Here is a 15,852-nt window from a genome sequence, read left to right on the forward strand (position 1 = left end):
CCGTCGCATGTTTGGGAAAACAAACCCAAGATGCGCTCAAATGTGGTCGCGGGGGGCGGCATCACGGCTTGGGACTTGGGACATACTTCTCGCCACTTCATGCGGAAGAATTCGACTGAGGCAATGGAACAACCAAAAAAGAAAAAAGAAAAAAAACACGCAGGAGATGGGGAGGATGGGGAAAGAGAATCATGATGTGTATGCCAAGTTTGGTTTCGGGTGCGGATGGCGACCTTGCTCGTCTATTGTGGAGAGTAGCATTCACACAATCGCTCCAGCCAGGAGATCGATGGATCCGTTACTTGTTGGGATGAACACTGACTGCTGATTACATTACAAGGGCACGCAGCGATCAACCGGAGGCACCGAACAACCATCATGGACACGTGGTGGGTGTGAGTTTGAAGTGTGCTCTGCGTGGTCGGTGTTCTCCGGTCCGGTGATCCTTGGGCTGCCGGAATACTACAGGTATTGAGGTTGAAGAAACGAAAGACTCGAAAATTGTTTCACTGATTCAAATTTCTAGGTTCTCATTCTCAAATTGATCGGGTGAGTCTCGCGGCCCTCGGGGAGAAATACATGTAGCTAACAATGCGCCGGGCTCGTTTCCTGGTTAGAACTCTTTGTGCCGTCGAAACGGGTGAAGAAAGTAAATCCGTGAACCTTATTTCTCGGCCCTGTGTCACGGGCAGCGCCAGAAGCGGGATGCGGGATACAAGGGCAGAAGAAGAAGAAGAGAGGATTTGGGCAACCAAGAGAGGCACAGGGCGGAGAAGGATGGGACATGGCATTGCGGAGGCGGGTTCGGCAGAGGGAAGAAGCGAGGCCAAGAAGCGCAATTGAAGCGCTAGAAGAATTCCATCGTCATCCCCACCTCCACGGAAGGGAAGCGGCAAAGCCTGAGAAGTGCTTCATGGGCGATCAATATGGGGATGGGTTTTCTATATTTTCCGTCACTTCACACTACCACAGGCACTGGCACGCGACTCGCTCACCTGAACTTGCAGACTTGTACCAGACAGAGATTGACCGTACCTGATGCAATCCCATTTAGCCAGTTAGACGAAGCGCGTGGAGGGCCTGTGTGTCTTTGAAATCCGAGACGCCGTGTGTGTCAGATTCGGCACCTCAGCACGGACGCCGATACACCCGACTGGGATGGACTGAGTTGAGGAGGACTGGACAAGGTCGACGTCCCAAAATGGAAAACCCAGATGCCATTTAGCTTGGTTCATTGGCTGTGTTGCTCGTCGCTCGTTGGCTAGGCCAGGCCAGGCCAGGCCACGACCGATCACAGTTCGGCTTGAGGGTGTGCCACTGCCGCTCTCTGGCCCCTCCTCTCCCAAGAGGTGCCATTGATGCCCTTGTCGTTCGGTCTTCTCGTTCTAAATGTAGATTTCTGGGGTCGTCAGGCTTGGCCAGTTCAATGCTCTTGATGCGCGCCGTTCCAACCGTTGCTCCATGCGCCGTGCTCCCCGCCTACTCACCAATCATGACCACTTGAGCTTTTTCCCTACCTGGCCAGCCAAGTGAACACCTTCCCTTCCTACAGTTCCCCGTTCCCTTCTCGACCCCTGTCCTGGTCTGTCGTCATCGCAAAGGACCCTCCCACTTCGTGCTCCACCTTGCCCTTCCACTCTCTTGCACTATACAACGTAGCCCTCTTCGGCAATCCCCCGGAAGAGATCATCTAGCGATCTCCAGGACCTTGATCGGCCGGTCATCTCGTCCTCGCAAGGCCGGTTAAATACACCTTCGAGACTGATGCCGAAGCCCATCCAGCGCCAATCTCTGCCTCTCCAGCCAATGTCGTCGTAGAACTTCGTCCCATCTTGATGCCTGGCATAATTCGAGAAAACAGCCTCGTCTGGCGCGGCTCTATTGGGCTATTCACCCACCACGTTTCAGTTTTCTTAGCATTCAGATCTAATTCTGGCCTCTTGCGCCTGTCTGGCTCTCAGGCCTGGGCAACATGAAACGTCAACGTCCTACCACCACCACCACCACCACCACCACCACCATTGCCCACCGCGAGCAGAAACTCACAGACACACCGCCTCACCACACAACCACACCACGTACACTACTTCGTAGAAAGCAGAATCTGCAAGCTCTTGACCGGGCAGGAAGATGAAAAATCAAAATTAGAGTTAGCCCTTCGTAGGACAATCTGCACACGCCCTCCACCCCTCCTTCATGTACTCCATTTTGATGTACGACGTTCTACGTCCCGGCCCCGGCTCCTTGGACTCCCGGGATGCATGCACGCCCCAGCATCTGCCAGTCCCCGTTTCATTGACATCATCTACCTCTCTCTCTCTTTGTGACTGGCTCTCTCGGACAACTCCCTCTCGATCTACCTAATCCTCTTCTCCAACCCACATCTGCTCGGCACTCTGCTGTTTCCTTCTTCCCGTTGCCATCCGTCGGGTTACTCAATATATCCTTGACCCACCCCAACCTACCTCCAACACTTGACCGGGTTTTGAACTTCTCTACTTTCTTTTCTTTCCCTTTGATCAAGCCTCTACCCGCCCGTCCATTCCCCCTTCTTTTCTTTCTTCTTTCTTTTCTCTCGTTTAGTTTCCAATTTTTCAGCCAACTTTTCTCTCTTTTGGAATCTCGTTCAGCGTGTCGTTCTCTTCTACAAATCCTGCTGGCCAGATATGTGTGTTTGATTTTTTGGTTTTGATTTTCTCTTTCTACTCTAGTTTTTACTTCATTCCCTCTTCTGGTGAGTTCTCCGTGAAGAACGAACAGTCTTAACCAGAATGTGAAGTATATCAACTAACTCCAAGAAAACGTAGGACTCGAAACCCAAAAGCACAACGACAAACAATGTCCAACTTGGAAATGAGGAGGCGGCCGCGCCAACTTCCCGGCCCTTTCAACCCCTTCAGCCCTCCAAGCCCATTCATCCCCGGCAGCGTCCCCTCCAATCTCATCGTCCCTCCTCCTCCGCCCACGAACCCTGCCGCCGCCATACCTCTCACCTCCGGCTTCTTCCAACCCCCCGCGCCCGCCGAAACCCCCGCCGCCGCTGCTCCGTCTCCAGAGCCCCAAGTCACCCTCACTGCCTTGAACCCGCCTGCCGCGACGGAGCTGCCCGTCCCCGTCGCTTTGCCGAACGTCCCTCCGGCCCCGGCGATTGCGAGCGACTTCGTCGATGGAGACTTTTCCGTCTCGGTGCAGCCGGAGAATTCTTTGGGTTTGGTCGTTGATGGTGTAGGGAGCCCGACGCAAGCTGCACCAGAAGTTGTGACGGTGGACGGTTCGGCGACGGTTGGTGGCGCCGCTACCGCTAGTACGCCAACTGGAGGTATTGCCTTCGGGTCTATCGGTGGGTTTATATTTCCTTTCCATTTCCCCCCCAAATTTCGGTGGCCCAGCCACTAACACAGTACTTCAAAGCGGGTATTGCATTCCTCGTCAGCATCATCTTCCTCTTCTACAAATGGCGCAAAGGCACCCTCCCTCAATCCGTCAACCGGCTCGCCCTCAAGTTCCGCCCAACCTCCCCCGACGCCGATAACATGGAGAAGGGCCTCACGAGGTCCGATTCCGTCTCCATCAGGACCGCCTCTACCACTGGCACTTCTTATTCCAAAGCTATCAACTCCATAAAGGCCTTCATTCGACCATCGACCTCTTCCGGGAACTCCTCCCGCGCCGAGCAGGGCATTTCCGATCATACGCCCAGCATCTCCGCGCCGACGGTGTACAACGGACCTCAGGCTGACAAGTTGGCCGTGCCTTTGCCACTACACCTTGCGAAACTCCAGGCTGCGGGATTGTGGACTGCCGAGGGTAGCGAGACCGTGAACGCCGCGGCTATAGCGGCGGCAGTGACGACAGGGCCGATGAACCCAAAGCCTGTCGTGGCGGAGCCGCTGGTTCACCCGCTTAGAGCACACAAGGTCCAGTCCGAGGAAGGAGTTACCGCGGATAAGCAGGCTTCTTGGCCGCTGTAAGAACCGACCCGTCCAACGATTCTTTATATTCCCTCTGTTTTCTTTTTCGTTAAACCCCCTAAGCGAATCACGACGTATGAGATATACATAACGGATCAATACCTTTGGGTTGGGCGAACTAGGTTTGGCGGCTGGTCCCGGCGTGCGTCAGCGGTGCTAATAATGTCCTTTGTTTCTCCTATTGTTATTATTCTTCGTCTTCTTCTTCTTCTTCTCCCTATCCATTGATCTCCCTATTTTCAACATTCCTCCTCTCCAATTGGTGGTATTATTGATTTTAATTGAGGAGGAAAGGTATTGAGGGAAAACGTTGTGTCTGGTAGGTGCCAGGGTCGGGGATACGGCGACGATGCCTTCGTGCGTTGCGGACTGCAGGTTATTCGGTCTGGTGCTTCGATTTTCTTTTCCTTCCATGTTCTACTTCCGGTTGCGATACCACTGCTGTTTTCGTTCTTCATGCTCATCCTCCTGCCCGTTTATGTTGTTACGCTCGGTTTGTAATGGAGAGATGCTTCCCCCTTTTGTGTTCGGTTCGTCGACAAGGCGGGATGAGATGAATACTCTTCCTGCCCCTGTGTGTAAATCTCGATTTAAAAAAATAAAATGTATATAAAAGCAAAACCAAAGCTCAATTGACATGTCCGCTGCAAAATGCTCTCAACAGTAAATCTCATATAATACCTCATAAAGTCGGAATGCAGACGCCAAAAGAATGATTCCTGATGAATTACTTCAAGATAATTAATCAACCCATGCCCATTTGGCCAGGACTCGACCATCCACCTCCCTCGCCAACTTCGTAAATGCCGTCAAGGACATGTCGAGGTCCGTTGGCGCACACCCGGTGCACCGATCCACGACCACTACATCCACCGACCTCTCCCCCTTCCCTTCCTCGACAAAGTCTCTCCGCACCCGAATCTTCCTGCCACAAAGGGGATTCGTGTTCGGATTCCCGCCCTCCTGCATTGAGTCCCACAGGGTGTGGGACACCGAAACGATCATCTCGCTGTTCTTGCTCACCCAACCGCAGGCACCCATGCCGGGTTCGTAGAAAGTTAGATCGCCTTCCCATGGCCCCTCGCCGCTCGTCGGAAACGGTAGGTTCTGCTCTCTATGGCGGTCGGAAAGCCCAACACCCAATCCAACGGGTAGGATAATGAGAAGAATAAGGAGAGCCGGTGTCAAGACGAAAAGGAAAAAGTAGTTGCGGCTGAGTCCGAGATACTTTTTCTCCGGTGGGAAGTAGGCATCTAAGAACGGGACCCTGCTCGCAGCCGACGGCCCAGTCCTGGTCCCGGTATCCACGGTGACCGTCGTGCCGACGTCGATGGAAGACTCGCGAATGGACTCTTTCAGGGGTGGGACCTTCGATGCGTCGGCGCCGGCGGGGAGAGGCTTAGGCCCCATGCTGGTGCGAAGCCAGCTTACGAGGGAGCTCCGCTTTCGACCGGTTTCCCATTCCGGGGATTGATAGACTTGCGCCGACGTGGGGCGCGGAGCCTCCTCGTCGCCCATGACGGGGGATACGGCTCTGGTGTCTATGTTTCGCCAACGAGGCGCCAGTATTAAATGGAGATATCTTTGGGCGGTTATATGGGGTCGGTCGCAAAAGACCGAAGGGGGAGGGAATAAGCGCCGGACTGTGCCTTTCTCTAGTGTTTTGGGAATATTCTTTCTTTCGCAGGTGCCTTATCTGTCGCATTCTTCCCGAAGCTCTTCATTTAACCTCGCGATCCGGATGGTAGGAGGAAAAGCCAAGCTGGCGGAGATCTACGCCTCGAGGACATTATTTTTCCAGGAGACGGCAAAAACGGAGGTTTTGCGTGTTTGAGATGATCGGTAAAAAGGGCTGGGTGATCTGCAACTCCAGGCAAGGTAAATTAAAGCGTTGACGAGGACTGGTCGGAAATTGGGGGATGAATTGGCTCGCATCTCCAAATTGGATGGCACCTTTCCCGTACGAGGTACGGAGTACTTGGGGCCAACGCACTCGCGATGGAACCAAAATCGTGAGATGTACTGAGGTAGGCCTCCGTAACCTCCAAACCGTTTTATCTACCACATCGAGAAACGACAGGCTTCATCATTTGTTGAGAATATTTTGCCGAATATCTCCCGAGCGTATTTTTCGGTTTTGGTCACCGATTTGGCGAGGGATATGTACTCAAAGTCCATCATTGAGAGCAGAAATAATACCGTTTTATTGACATCCTTGCTCCTTCCGGCATCCGTAAGCTCTTCAAGTGTCTCACCGCCCGCCGCAATCGGTCACACCGCTCTGGCCAAATCTGGAGATTCTGCCGTGTTCACGAACCGCGGGGTTCAACGATTGAATTTTCGAACCTCACATGTACCTTTACTCAGAATTAGTTTGCGATCATTGCTTGGGCAGCTGGCTCAATTGATTTTTTTTACAATATCCTCATTTTACTTAAGATACAGAGTAGGAGAGAGACTTGGCCTCTCCGATCCTCAGCCGCCGATTCTTCGACCTCGCCCTGCAATATCCCCCCTCACCCCACCATCGTCATCTTTCTCATCCTCGACCCCTCCACTCCACAACATGACTTCAAAACCAGTCATCGGCCTTCTAGGCGGTGGCCAGCTCGGCCGCATGCTTTGTGAAGCCGCAGGTCCCCTCGGGATCGAAGTCGCCATCCTCGACGCCGCCGACGCCCCCGCCAAGCAGATCAACACCTCCCCGAAACACATCACCGGCTCCTTCAAGGACCCCGACAAGATCAAGGAGCTTGCCCGCCACGTCGACTACCTCTCCGTCGAGATCGAGCACGTCGACGCCCTGACGCTAGCCGAGATAGATATTACCGGTGTGACCGTGACGGACGAGAGCGGCAAGACGTCGGTGAAGAAGGTGCCCGTTCATCCTGCGCCCATGTCGCTCGAGATGATCAGTGACAAGTTTGAGCAGAAGGTGCACTTTGAAAAGGCTGGGATCCCCGTTGCGCGACAGGTCAAACTAGATTCTGGCGACATTGAGAGCTCCCTAAGGCAGGCCGGCGAGCGTTTCGGATTTCCATTTATCGTCAAGTCTAGGAATAATAGCTACGATGGGCGGGGTAATGTGGTCGTCGACGACGCTGAGGACTTTGAGGATGTGGTTGAGGCTCTTGGTAAGGACGGCCTCTACGCGGAGAAGATGGTCAAGTTTACCAAGGAGATTGCCGTCATGGTGATCAGGACCGAGGACAAAGATAAGGGTGCTTCGAGGACATATCCTTACCCTGCTGTCGAGACTGTGCACCAGGATAGCATCTGCACCACTGTCTACATGCCTCCAAGGGGCGTGTCACAAAAAGTATGCCAGCAGGCTCAAGAGCTGGCCTGCAGAGTCGTTGGAACGCTCTGGGGACGCGGCGTCTTTGCTGTGGAGATGTTCGTGACTGCGGATGGTATGAGACTTATTATCTGACTATCGTTCTGACCAGGACGAACCCCTTCAACTAACAGCTTTTCCCCAATAGGCAACCTAGTCGTGAACGAGGTGGCACCTAGACCTCACAATTCGGGTCACTACACAATTGAAGCTGTGCCTCAAATGTCCCAGTACAAAGCCCAGCTCTACGCTATACTCGACATGATCCCCGAACACCTTAAGCTCACACCCCGTGTCTCCTCTGCTATCATGGTGAACATTCTAGGTGGCGCCCAGCCTGACGATTACGAACGCCTCGTCAAGCTCTCTGAGACGACCTACGATGACGACATGGATGTCCACCTTCACCTCTACGGCAAAGCGTCGAAGCCGGGCCGCAAGATCGGCCACATTACCCTTACAGGCACGGGTTCGATCGACGACCTCGAGAAACGCTCCAAAGAGTTCGTATCTCTTGCTAACACCATACGAGACGAGCGCATCAGTGCCGCCAGCGAACAGCTACGGCCACAGCAGGATGCTCTTGCAGCGCCGACCGTGCCTCGTGTAGTGGTCTCTAAGACCGCCCAAGTTCTCGTTACGATGGGCTCCGACTCGGACTTGCCTGTCCTCAAAGCCGGTCTTGATATACTTAGGGACTTTGAAGTCCCCTGCGAAGTGCGCATCACGTCTGCTCACCGTACGCCTAGGCTGATGGCCGATGTCGCCGAGGCTGCGGCCGGGAGGGGCATCAAGGTGATTATCGCCGCGGCCGGAGGCGCTGCTCACCTTCCCGGAATGGCTGCGTCACATACGCCCCTTCCGGTGATTGGTGTCCCCGTCAAGGCCACCCATCTAGACGGCGTGGACAGCCTTCACAGCATTGTTCAGATGCCTGTAAGTTTTCACCTAAACTCCCTTTACCGGAAGTGGACGACGTCAGTATTAACTCTCTGATCCTACCCCCTCCGACAGCGTGGAATCCCTGTTGCGACAGTCGGCATCAACAATTCTACAAACGCCGCCCTCCTCGCCATCCGGATCCTCGGCGCACACTATCCTGAATACCTCGACAAGATGACGGCGTATATGAAGAGGATGGAGACTGAGGTGTATGGGAAAGCGTCACGTCTGATGGATATTGGCTACGAGGCGTATCTTGCCGGCATGCCGAAGAAATGAGGTCGGATATCGGCGGGGATGAGTATCTAGGGGAGGTGGCTGTTGTGGTGGCAGGCGTTTCTTTTTGATATGTTTCCAGCTAGGTAAAATTAGACTATTGTGTTCATGGCGGTCAAAAAAAATGCTGATTCTAACGCCCCGAACTCTCCGGAAAGACTGGTCCAAAAACTGTCAGCGAAAACCGCTCTTTTGCGGAGCAGGGCAAGTAGTTCGCCCCTAATCGTATCCGCAAAACCCTACATTCTACCATGATACCCTGCGTCGCTAGGTGCACAGGGTCTATGATGTCTTGGATGATTCCATGGCCGGGTGCCTCTTCCAGGGTTCGGCCTCAAACAGCGTCGATGGAAGCAAAAAAGTTGGACTCGACTTGAGCATAGCCACGCTCAACAGGTCTCCTATTCTCACCGCATCCCCATCCCCTTCATCCCGAGGTTCACCGGTGTCGTCAGCACTGTCCACAGCCCCTCAAAAAGGGGGGCGTCATCTCGATTCAGGAGATGAATCCATTTTCTCCCCACTGTGTGGTGGCGATGGCCAACAGAGACAAGATACCCGCAAAAAGCAAATACGAGGTTCTCACAACACGTAATCCACCCATCTCGACATCGATGAGGGATTGATCCATTCTACTGTTTTCCCCCCGGTGGCGCAGACAGAGGATCTAAATTCTGAGAGCCCCAATCTACCGTATCTAGGACCAGGATCCACCTAGTGTTGGTGGGACCTAAGACCAATCCATGGACTGAGTAGATTGCGGCTTGCCCGTACGTGCCCATAGTTTACAGTAGTTTACGACGGAGTACGAAGTAAAAGAGGGGGGCACATCCCAGGGCTTACGCCACCGTGGAGTCCGACGAATCGAAGCCGGCTAGAACTGGGATTTCCTTGACTGATAGACGGCTCCCAGAACCTGTTTACGAAGTAGGGAAAGACACCCGGAATTCTGTTGTGGCTCCGGAATACGAGACCAAGGAACGGCGGCCCATCCTCGACAAACCTGGGATTGTAGACGGAGGTCACTTCGAGCCTTGACTTCACGTCAATTGATGTAGTAAAGGGTCGACCAATACGAAGTATCCTCGAACACTTCGTTCATCAATTTGGGAGGGAGCTCTGCGTATCGATCTCCCGCCACACATATAATATGAAAGAAGAAGAAAGGGATGAACAAAAAGGGAAATATTTATAAAACGCAAATAAGACGGGGAAAAGGGGAACAAGAAAGTTAAGGAAAGGGTAACAAAAAAAAGATGTTCCTCTCTGACCTAGGCAGGGATCGAACCTGCAATCTCTTGATTCGTAGTCAAACGCCTTGCCATTGGGCCACTAGGCCATCTTCGAAGTGAAGCTGTTGTTGGAGGACTTCCAGTGGGTAGGTTCGATCAACTACGATCCGACAGGCTCGGTGCTAATCTCCGGCGCTTCCTTGATCTCAGCAGGGGATTCGAGTGAACTAATCATCTCGCAACGTCTGCTGGGCTAACTTAGAATATGGTAAGGCTCAGAACTGGGGCATGCCCACAAGCAGCTAGGGTATGCAGTGGACTTGGATGGTTCAAATGCAGCCGGGGCTCATTGATCATCAGACCTCAGCCACAATTTCACAGAATTGGTTCTCTGTGACAAGAAGCCCACCATAAATTCAGTTGTCGAACAATGTTTATACTGGCAGCCGAGTATTAACTGCAATCTCGGAGAAGAGTCATCAATTCATCAGTTAACTTGGCGTCAGCTTGTGCTTGACATGAAGGAATAAATTATTACTAATCACATGTTGATCCTCATTCGCCGTAATAAACTACGCTATTTAGAGGCAACCAGGCACAGCGGGATCTCCAATTCACCAGTCTCTCAGGCACGGCACTCCGATGCGACCCTCCAAATTACAGCGGGTGTAGGTGGTATCGTTCGTTTCCAAGATCCTTCCATCTGGACCGCCTCAAAGCGTGCGTGTTAGTCGAGTGAAAGCGAGCGAAAGCGAGGAACTGGCGCAGATCTCGTGCAACGTCTAACACCTCCGTACTCTATTCGGGTTAAAGTTAAGAGTCCGAGGCCAGAGGAGTAAGCACGAGGATGCCTGTCTAATTTCCGTTATTGCTCCATATTTCGTGTGTATCGTACACTAGTCGCATAGCTTCAGACGATTTTTCGGTTCTCAAGAAATTTCCTCGAGCCCACGCGTCACTCCACAGTGTGTAATGCTTCGGATACCTAAATGCCTCCGGGCAGCGAGGGCGGTTCGTGATAGTGAGAGTGAATCGGACACCGAGATGAGGTGCCAAATCACTATCGAATCCCTGCCTAGCCTGGTCCCATTATGTCATAGCATTATCTTCATGCACTGTGTACCTCAGTCGTGTAGTGTACTCTGCAGTGTACCTCAGTACTCGAATCATTGATGCTTTTGGGTTCGAACTCGTTCTCTGTACTGGGGTCTTGGCAGGAACGATCCAAGTCTGCCGTTGCCCAACCAAAGTTCCGGCTGCACCGGAACAGAGAAGGAGAGAACTTTGAATCGCGAAATTGAAAACGGCTGAGAGATTATCTCTGGAGGAGTGATATCACACCACAACACCTTGTCCCCATCCAACTTCCCCGTGCCACCTTTGCCACCACCCCCCTACGCTCCTTTTTTCAGTTTTCTTTATATCTGTTTGTGGGTGCAGTTTCAGCCAACATCGACAGTGTTATGGAAGTCGATGATCTCGCGTCCGTCCTGGAAACAGTGAAGCATCCCTCCATCGACTGTTTCTCCTCCACGACCTGGTCTTTGTATATCACCCACCACCCAAGACGCGATTGAAGGACCTGCTCCAATTCGTCCTCCCAATCCGAACCGTTAAATCCGATTTCGGGCCTGCCCCTTTCACACTATCTTAGTGGAGTTCCTGCATATTTTCACGGCGGCGATCGAAAAGCTTGTTTGATTTTTCAGAGACCTTCTTTTTGGCCGTCTCGTATCTTAACCCTCTTAACAACCACTCCATCATGGTTAATGATAGCTTCCAAGGGACTGCCACTGCAGCCATGGCGAACGCCACGATCGATATGACGCTGCCGCCGCTCCCCGACTACACCGTCTCCGAGGTGCCTGACCTCCTCCCCTACGTCTCCGACTTTTGGCTCTCCATGATCCTGCCCGTCATTGTGTACTGGATCGTGTCAATATTTTTCCACATTGTCGATATCTACGACATCTGGCCGCAGTACCGGCTGCACACCCCAGAAGAGATCGTGCAGAGGAATCACGCGACGCGGTACGAAGTGGCGCGCGATGTCATTCTCCAGCAGATTATCCAGATGGCCACCGGGGCTTTTCTATCCTTTAGCGACCCGCCGCAGCTCACCGGCAAGGAGAAGTATGACGTTGCTGTCTGGGCTAGGAGGGTCCGCCTTGCCCAGCGGGCGCTTCCGCACCTCCTTGGGGTCCTCGGGCTCAACGCCGCTTCCATCTCCAAGAACATGGCTTCGTCGCATCCTCTGATCGCCGGCGCTCTCGCGGGTGGCTATTACCCCTTCCTCACGACAGAGCTCGGCGGATCGGACGGACTTGTTGTTCCTGCGTTTGCGAATTGGGAGTTGACGGTGGCAAAGGCCATCTACTGGCTCGCCATTCCCGGCATTCAGCTCTTCCTTGCCATCATGTTCCTTGATACTTGGCAGTATTTCCTCCACAGGATCATGCACACGAACAAGTGGATGTACGGTAAGTGATCATTGGTGGTCCCTCTGTTTCCTTGCGATTGAGAACTGCGACTAACGAACCACTCTCTCAAAGCCACCTTCCACTCGCGGCACCACCGTCTCTACGTCCCCTATGCCTACGGCGCCCTCTACAATCACCCCTTCGAGGGCTTCCTCCTCGATACCGTCGGTGCTGGCCTGGCATACAAACTTACGGGCATGACCATGCGCCAAGGCATGTTCTTCTTCAGTTTCTCCACCGTCAAGACCGTCGATGATCATTGCGGATACTCCCTCCCTTGGGACCCCATGCAGCACATTACCAGCAACAACGCCGCGTACCACGACATCCATCACCAGACCTGGGGAATCAAGACCAATTTCTCTCAGCCCTTCTTCACTTTCTGGGACCGAATACTCAATACCATGTACGTCGGTGATCGCGCCGAGAAGGAACGCCAGAAGGTGGCAGAGGCGGCCCTTCGTGAAAAGCAAACGAACGGAAAGGCGACAAAGTCGAACGGAACCGCAGCAGGGAAAGCGAGGTAACCGAGCGCCACCAAAGAGAACATTTATTCTATCTATTTCTAATGCTTGGTGAATGAAACGGCTTTTCTCCCCTCTCCGTTACGTTCTTCTGTTTTATCTCTCGGTTGGAATACTATTTATAATGGGTTCATTCTCCCTGCTCCTTAATATGAGGATGGTTTCTGGATTAGGTATGGGAAGTGAGAATCCACCATGAAGACATGGCTGAAATGAAGAAGGCGGCAGGAGCAGGTAGAGAAAGATGTTGGGGGTCTCTGTATGTATTGCGAACGGGATCAGGCGTGGCGTTTCTCTTTATTTTTTTTTTTTCCACATCTTTCTCGTGTTTCACTTGTCCTGTGTGGTTGGGAGTTGGCCCCGGAGCTCTGGCTCCCTCGTTCTTGTCACGCGCCTCTGAAAATGTGGGATGGCCTTGATGTTTCCCGTTTCTTGTTCATTTTACATTCTTGTCCTTGTTTTCTCGGACATCTCGTCTGGGAGCAAGACCTCATACCCCTTTTCCAACATCCGCTTTAATCATTCTACGGAATGGTTTTTCTAATCTTTTCCCTTCTCTCTGGACGTTTTTGGTCTCTCCGAGTCCAATCATACGACCCTCTTTTTCAGCCACGATATGGACAGGCCTTTTCATCCGGACGTCGTGGCTCTTTGTTACATTCATAACCTTTTGCTCAAGCGTTTCTGCCACCCCCTTCAAAAAGGGGATGCACGCTGTTGAGTATTGGAGGACAATTGGATCTGCCCTTTTTGTCAATGACTTGGGACATGTACGGATTCGGCTCGGTTGGCAGCCCCATGTGGAGCGCATGGATAGGTTTGTGGGCTGGGATTAATAGTAATAGTAAACTTGTGTAATGAAATCTAGGTTTCGGCTTTTGGTATATCATGTTCCATACTGTTGTAATTTGCTTTGGTGAAGAGAAGTGTAAGAGTGTAGGTTGGGGTGGCTACTCTTCGAGGGCAGTTCGAGTCTCAGCGAGGGTAGAAATTAGCAAGGTCCCATCTATCTCTCATAGAACATAGTAGCGATGCTCACTTCTCATGGATGGTCCGAATTGGTATCCGGCCAGTAGTGTGTATATCACGAGCCTGCTGAACGAAGCTCGGGTCTTGAGATAGGGGGTAAGACGCTCTCGTATCCCTTTTTCTTCCCTTATGAAGCGACCGATAGACACATTTCCTGTAGCTCGAGCACCTGGTGTGTGCAAACGAGCATCCCCCCACCGCTGAGCCAGTTTACTTACATCAAGCCGATATCGAAGAAGTTTGCGCAAAGGTGAGGTCAGGTAGTGGAGATATCTAAGAGGATGATTCCTCTCCCCATTTTCCCCTCCCGCCCTGAACCTCTCCCCCGAAATAAAATATCGGATTCCCAGCCAGTCATTCACTTCAATCGCTGTCATTGACTTCATCGACCCATTAACAGCGCAGGGGCATTCGAAGTTGTCACTCTCTCATGCCAGTCCTTGCAATCGCCCCCGGAGAGTGGCCACTCCTTCAACAATGACGTGCTCTCTTCACTACCATATCTGTGCGCTTACAATAAAGATCTCACAGGGAATCGAACAAAAGGCTGTTGCACAATTACGATTTGAGTGTTGCTCAGTTTCCCCTTATCTTGCTCCCAATTGGGACCTGGGCACACAGGAGGAATCAGTTTCAGTGGTTAATAGTACCGGCTCTCCCTCTCACCCCCTTATGTTGACGATCCCACTACGCTTTAAAGCGACGGCTTATCGCAACCGCGGTCGTTCCTAGGTCTTGGGAGCGAGGATGGGATGCAACGCCTAAGATTTGGTGGCAGCAGCACAGTGATGTGAGATGTATGGATGTCCGCTTCCACTAGAAAGACGTAGCTGAAGGTGTTGTTCTTGTGAAGGAGCAGTCTTACCACAGCTTCTCTCCCCACAGCAAAGTACCGAAACATACAAAGTCCCTACTAGAGTATAAAGATTCCTTCTTCTTAGATATTTTAAGCCTACCACCGGCAGCCTGTGAGATATGGCATGGGCCCTTTCGAGGGTTCATAAAAGTGTGTTTACTGTTCGAATAATCTTCCATATCATCACCATGCCCTAAGCGAGGACTAGATGCTCACGCAGGCGGCAGATATATACGACTCAGGCCCCAAAGCCAAATTATAATTGTCCGTCCTAATGTCCTCACGGCGATCTCAGAGAAAATCTTCTTCCGTCGACCATCAAAGACCAGACCGACTTTTCACCTTAAAGACACACTAATAGTCGACATCCCGAAGCCTACGACGAATATCCCCGACTCGAGCCCGAACCGGGGCATTGAGGATGGTTGTGATGCTGTGCTCACTGAATGTCAGTAATAGACCACCCAAATCCAACCTACCCTACCATCTCTCACCTCCGGCGGCCGCTGAAAGGACTCCATCCCTCAACGGTTACTCCGGCCACATCCCAAGGATCTACATGGTGCTTATCCTTCCTCAAAGGGTCACGGCATATTCTCCGATGGGGGCCGGGAAAAAGGAAGCAGGGAAAGGCATAGCCACAAACTTCTCTCTCTATCTCTGACCATCCATGCAGTTGATCCTCCAAGCGCATCACGCATCTTACGCGCTTTGTACTTTCACGCCTCGTATAGCATCCATGAATGATCACCTTACAATAAGAACCACCGTTATCCTATCAAATAGAAAGATTAGACGCGGGATAAGGCCGTGCAACCGCGGGTCTTCTTGTCCCTTGAGCATTTTACCCGGTCGATCATGGAGGCGCAGGGTTCTCGTAAGGCGCGAACTCTTGAGATGAAAGGGTCTGGCGGTGAATGGATAGAAAGGAGAGTAGGTGGATCATCGTACGGGAAGGAATTGAAGGATCTGCGAGTTATTATGCCGATTTGGTGTAAGACGGCAGACTTTCTGATGGTTTGGAGGCTGTTGGTGAGGCTTGGACAGGTAAGTTCTGGGACGAGTGAGGCGCGGACGTGATCTTCCCGTCTCCAGAGGCCAAGCATATCACAACTGGTGTGTACGATGCGGGTATCGGCAGATGGCTTGCTTTTGCTTTTTTGCTTCGGTTAGATCTTTGCTTGTTCACTGGGTAACTCGGTTGG

At 52.3% G+C, this 15,852-nt stretch overlaps 3 protein-coding genes and 1 pseudogene across 3 annotated transcripts; 3 read left to right on the forward strand and 1 right to left on the reverse strand.

The window, feature by feature from the left end:
- Positions 1 to 2,838: 2,838 nt before the first annotated feature.
- Positions 2,839 to 3,971, forward strand: SAPIO_CDS5736 (uncharacterized protein; the record flags this gene model as incomplete). Its single annotated transcript, XM_016788002.1, has 2 exons — positions 2,839 to 3,340; positions 3,412 to 3,971. 2 exons carry the CDS (start codon positions 2,839 to 2,841, stop codon positions 3,969 to 3,971), a joined length of 1,062 nt encoding a protein of 353 aa, XP_016642317.1.
- A 741-nt stretch (positions 3,972 to 4,712) lies between these two features.
- SAPIO_CDS5737 lies at positions 4,713 to 5,489 on the reverse strand (annotated as a pseudogene; the record flags this gene model as incomplete).
- A 1,048-nt stretch (positions 5,490 to 6,537) lies between these two features.
- Positions 6,538 to 8,529, forward strand: SAPIO_CDS5738 (phosphoribosylaminoimidazole carboxylase; the record flags this gene model as incomplete). Its single annotated transcript, XM_016782892.1, has 3 exons — positions 6,538 to 7,384; positions 7,457 to 8,244; positions 8,323 to 8,529. 3 exons carry the CDS (start codon positions 6,538 to 6,540, stop codon positions 8,527 to 8,529), a joined length of 1,842 nt encoding a protein of 613 aa, XP_016642318.1.
- A 3,030-nt stretch (positions 8,530 to 11,559) lies between these two features.
- SAPIO_CDS5739 (Fatty acid hydroxylase) lies at positions 11,560 to 12,765 on the forward strand (the record flags this gene model as incomplete). Its single annotated transcript, XM_016788003.1, has 2 exons — positions 11,560 to 12,238; positions 12,311 to 12,765. The coding sequence occupies 2 exons, from the start codon at positions 11,560 to 11,562 to the stop codon at positions 12,763 to 12,765; spliced, it is 1,134 nt and encodes a 377-aa protein (XP_016642319.1).
- Positions 12,766 to 15,852: the final 3,087 nt, after the last annotated feature.

This window comes from Scedosporium apiospermum, assembly GCF_000732125.1.
Source record: "Scedosporium apiospermum strain IHEM 14462 chromosome Unknown SEQ_SAPIO_0099, whole genome shotgun sequence".
NCBI classification, from domain to species: domain Eukaryota; kingdom Fungi; phylum Ascomycota; class Sordariomycetes; order Microascales; family Microascaceae; genus Scedosporium; species Scedosporium apiospermum.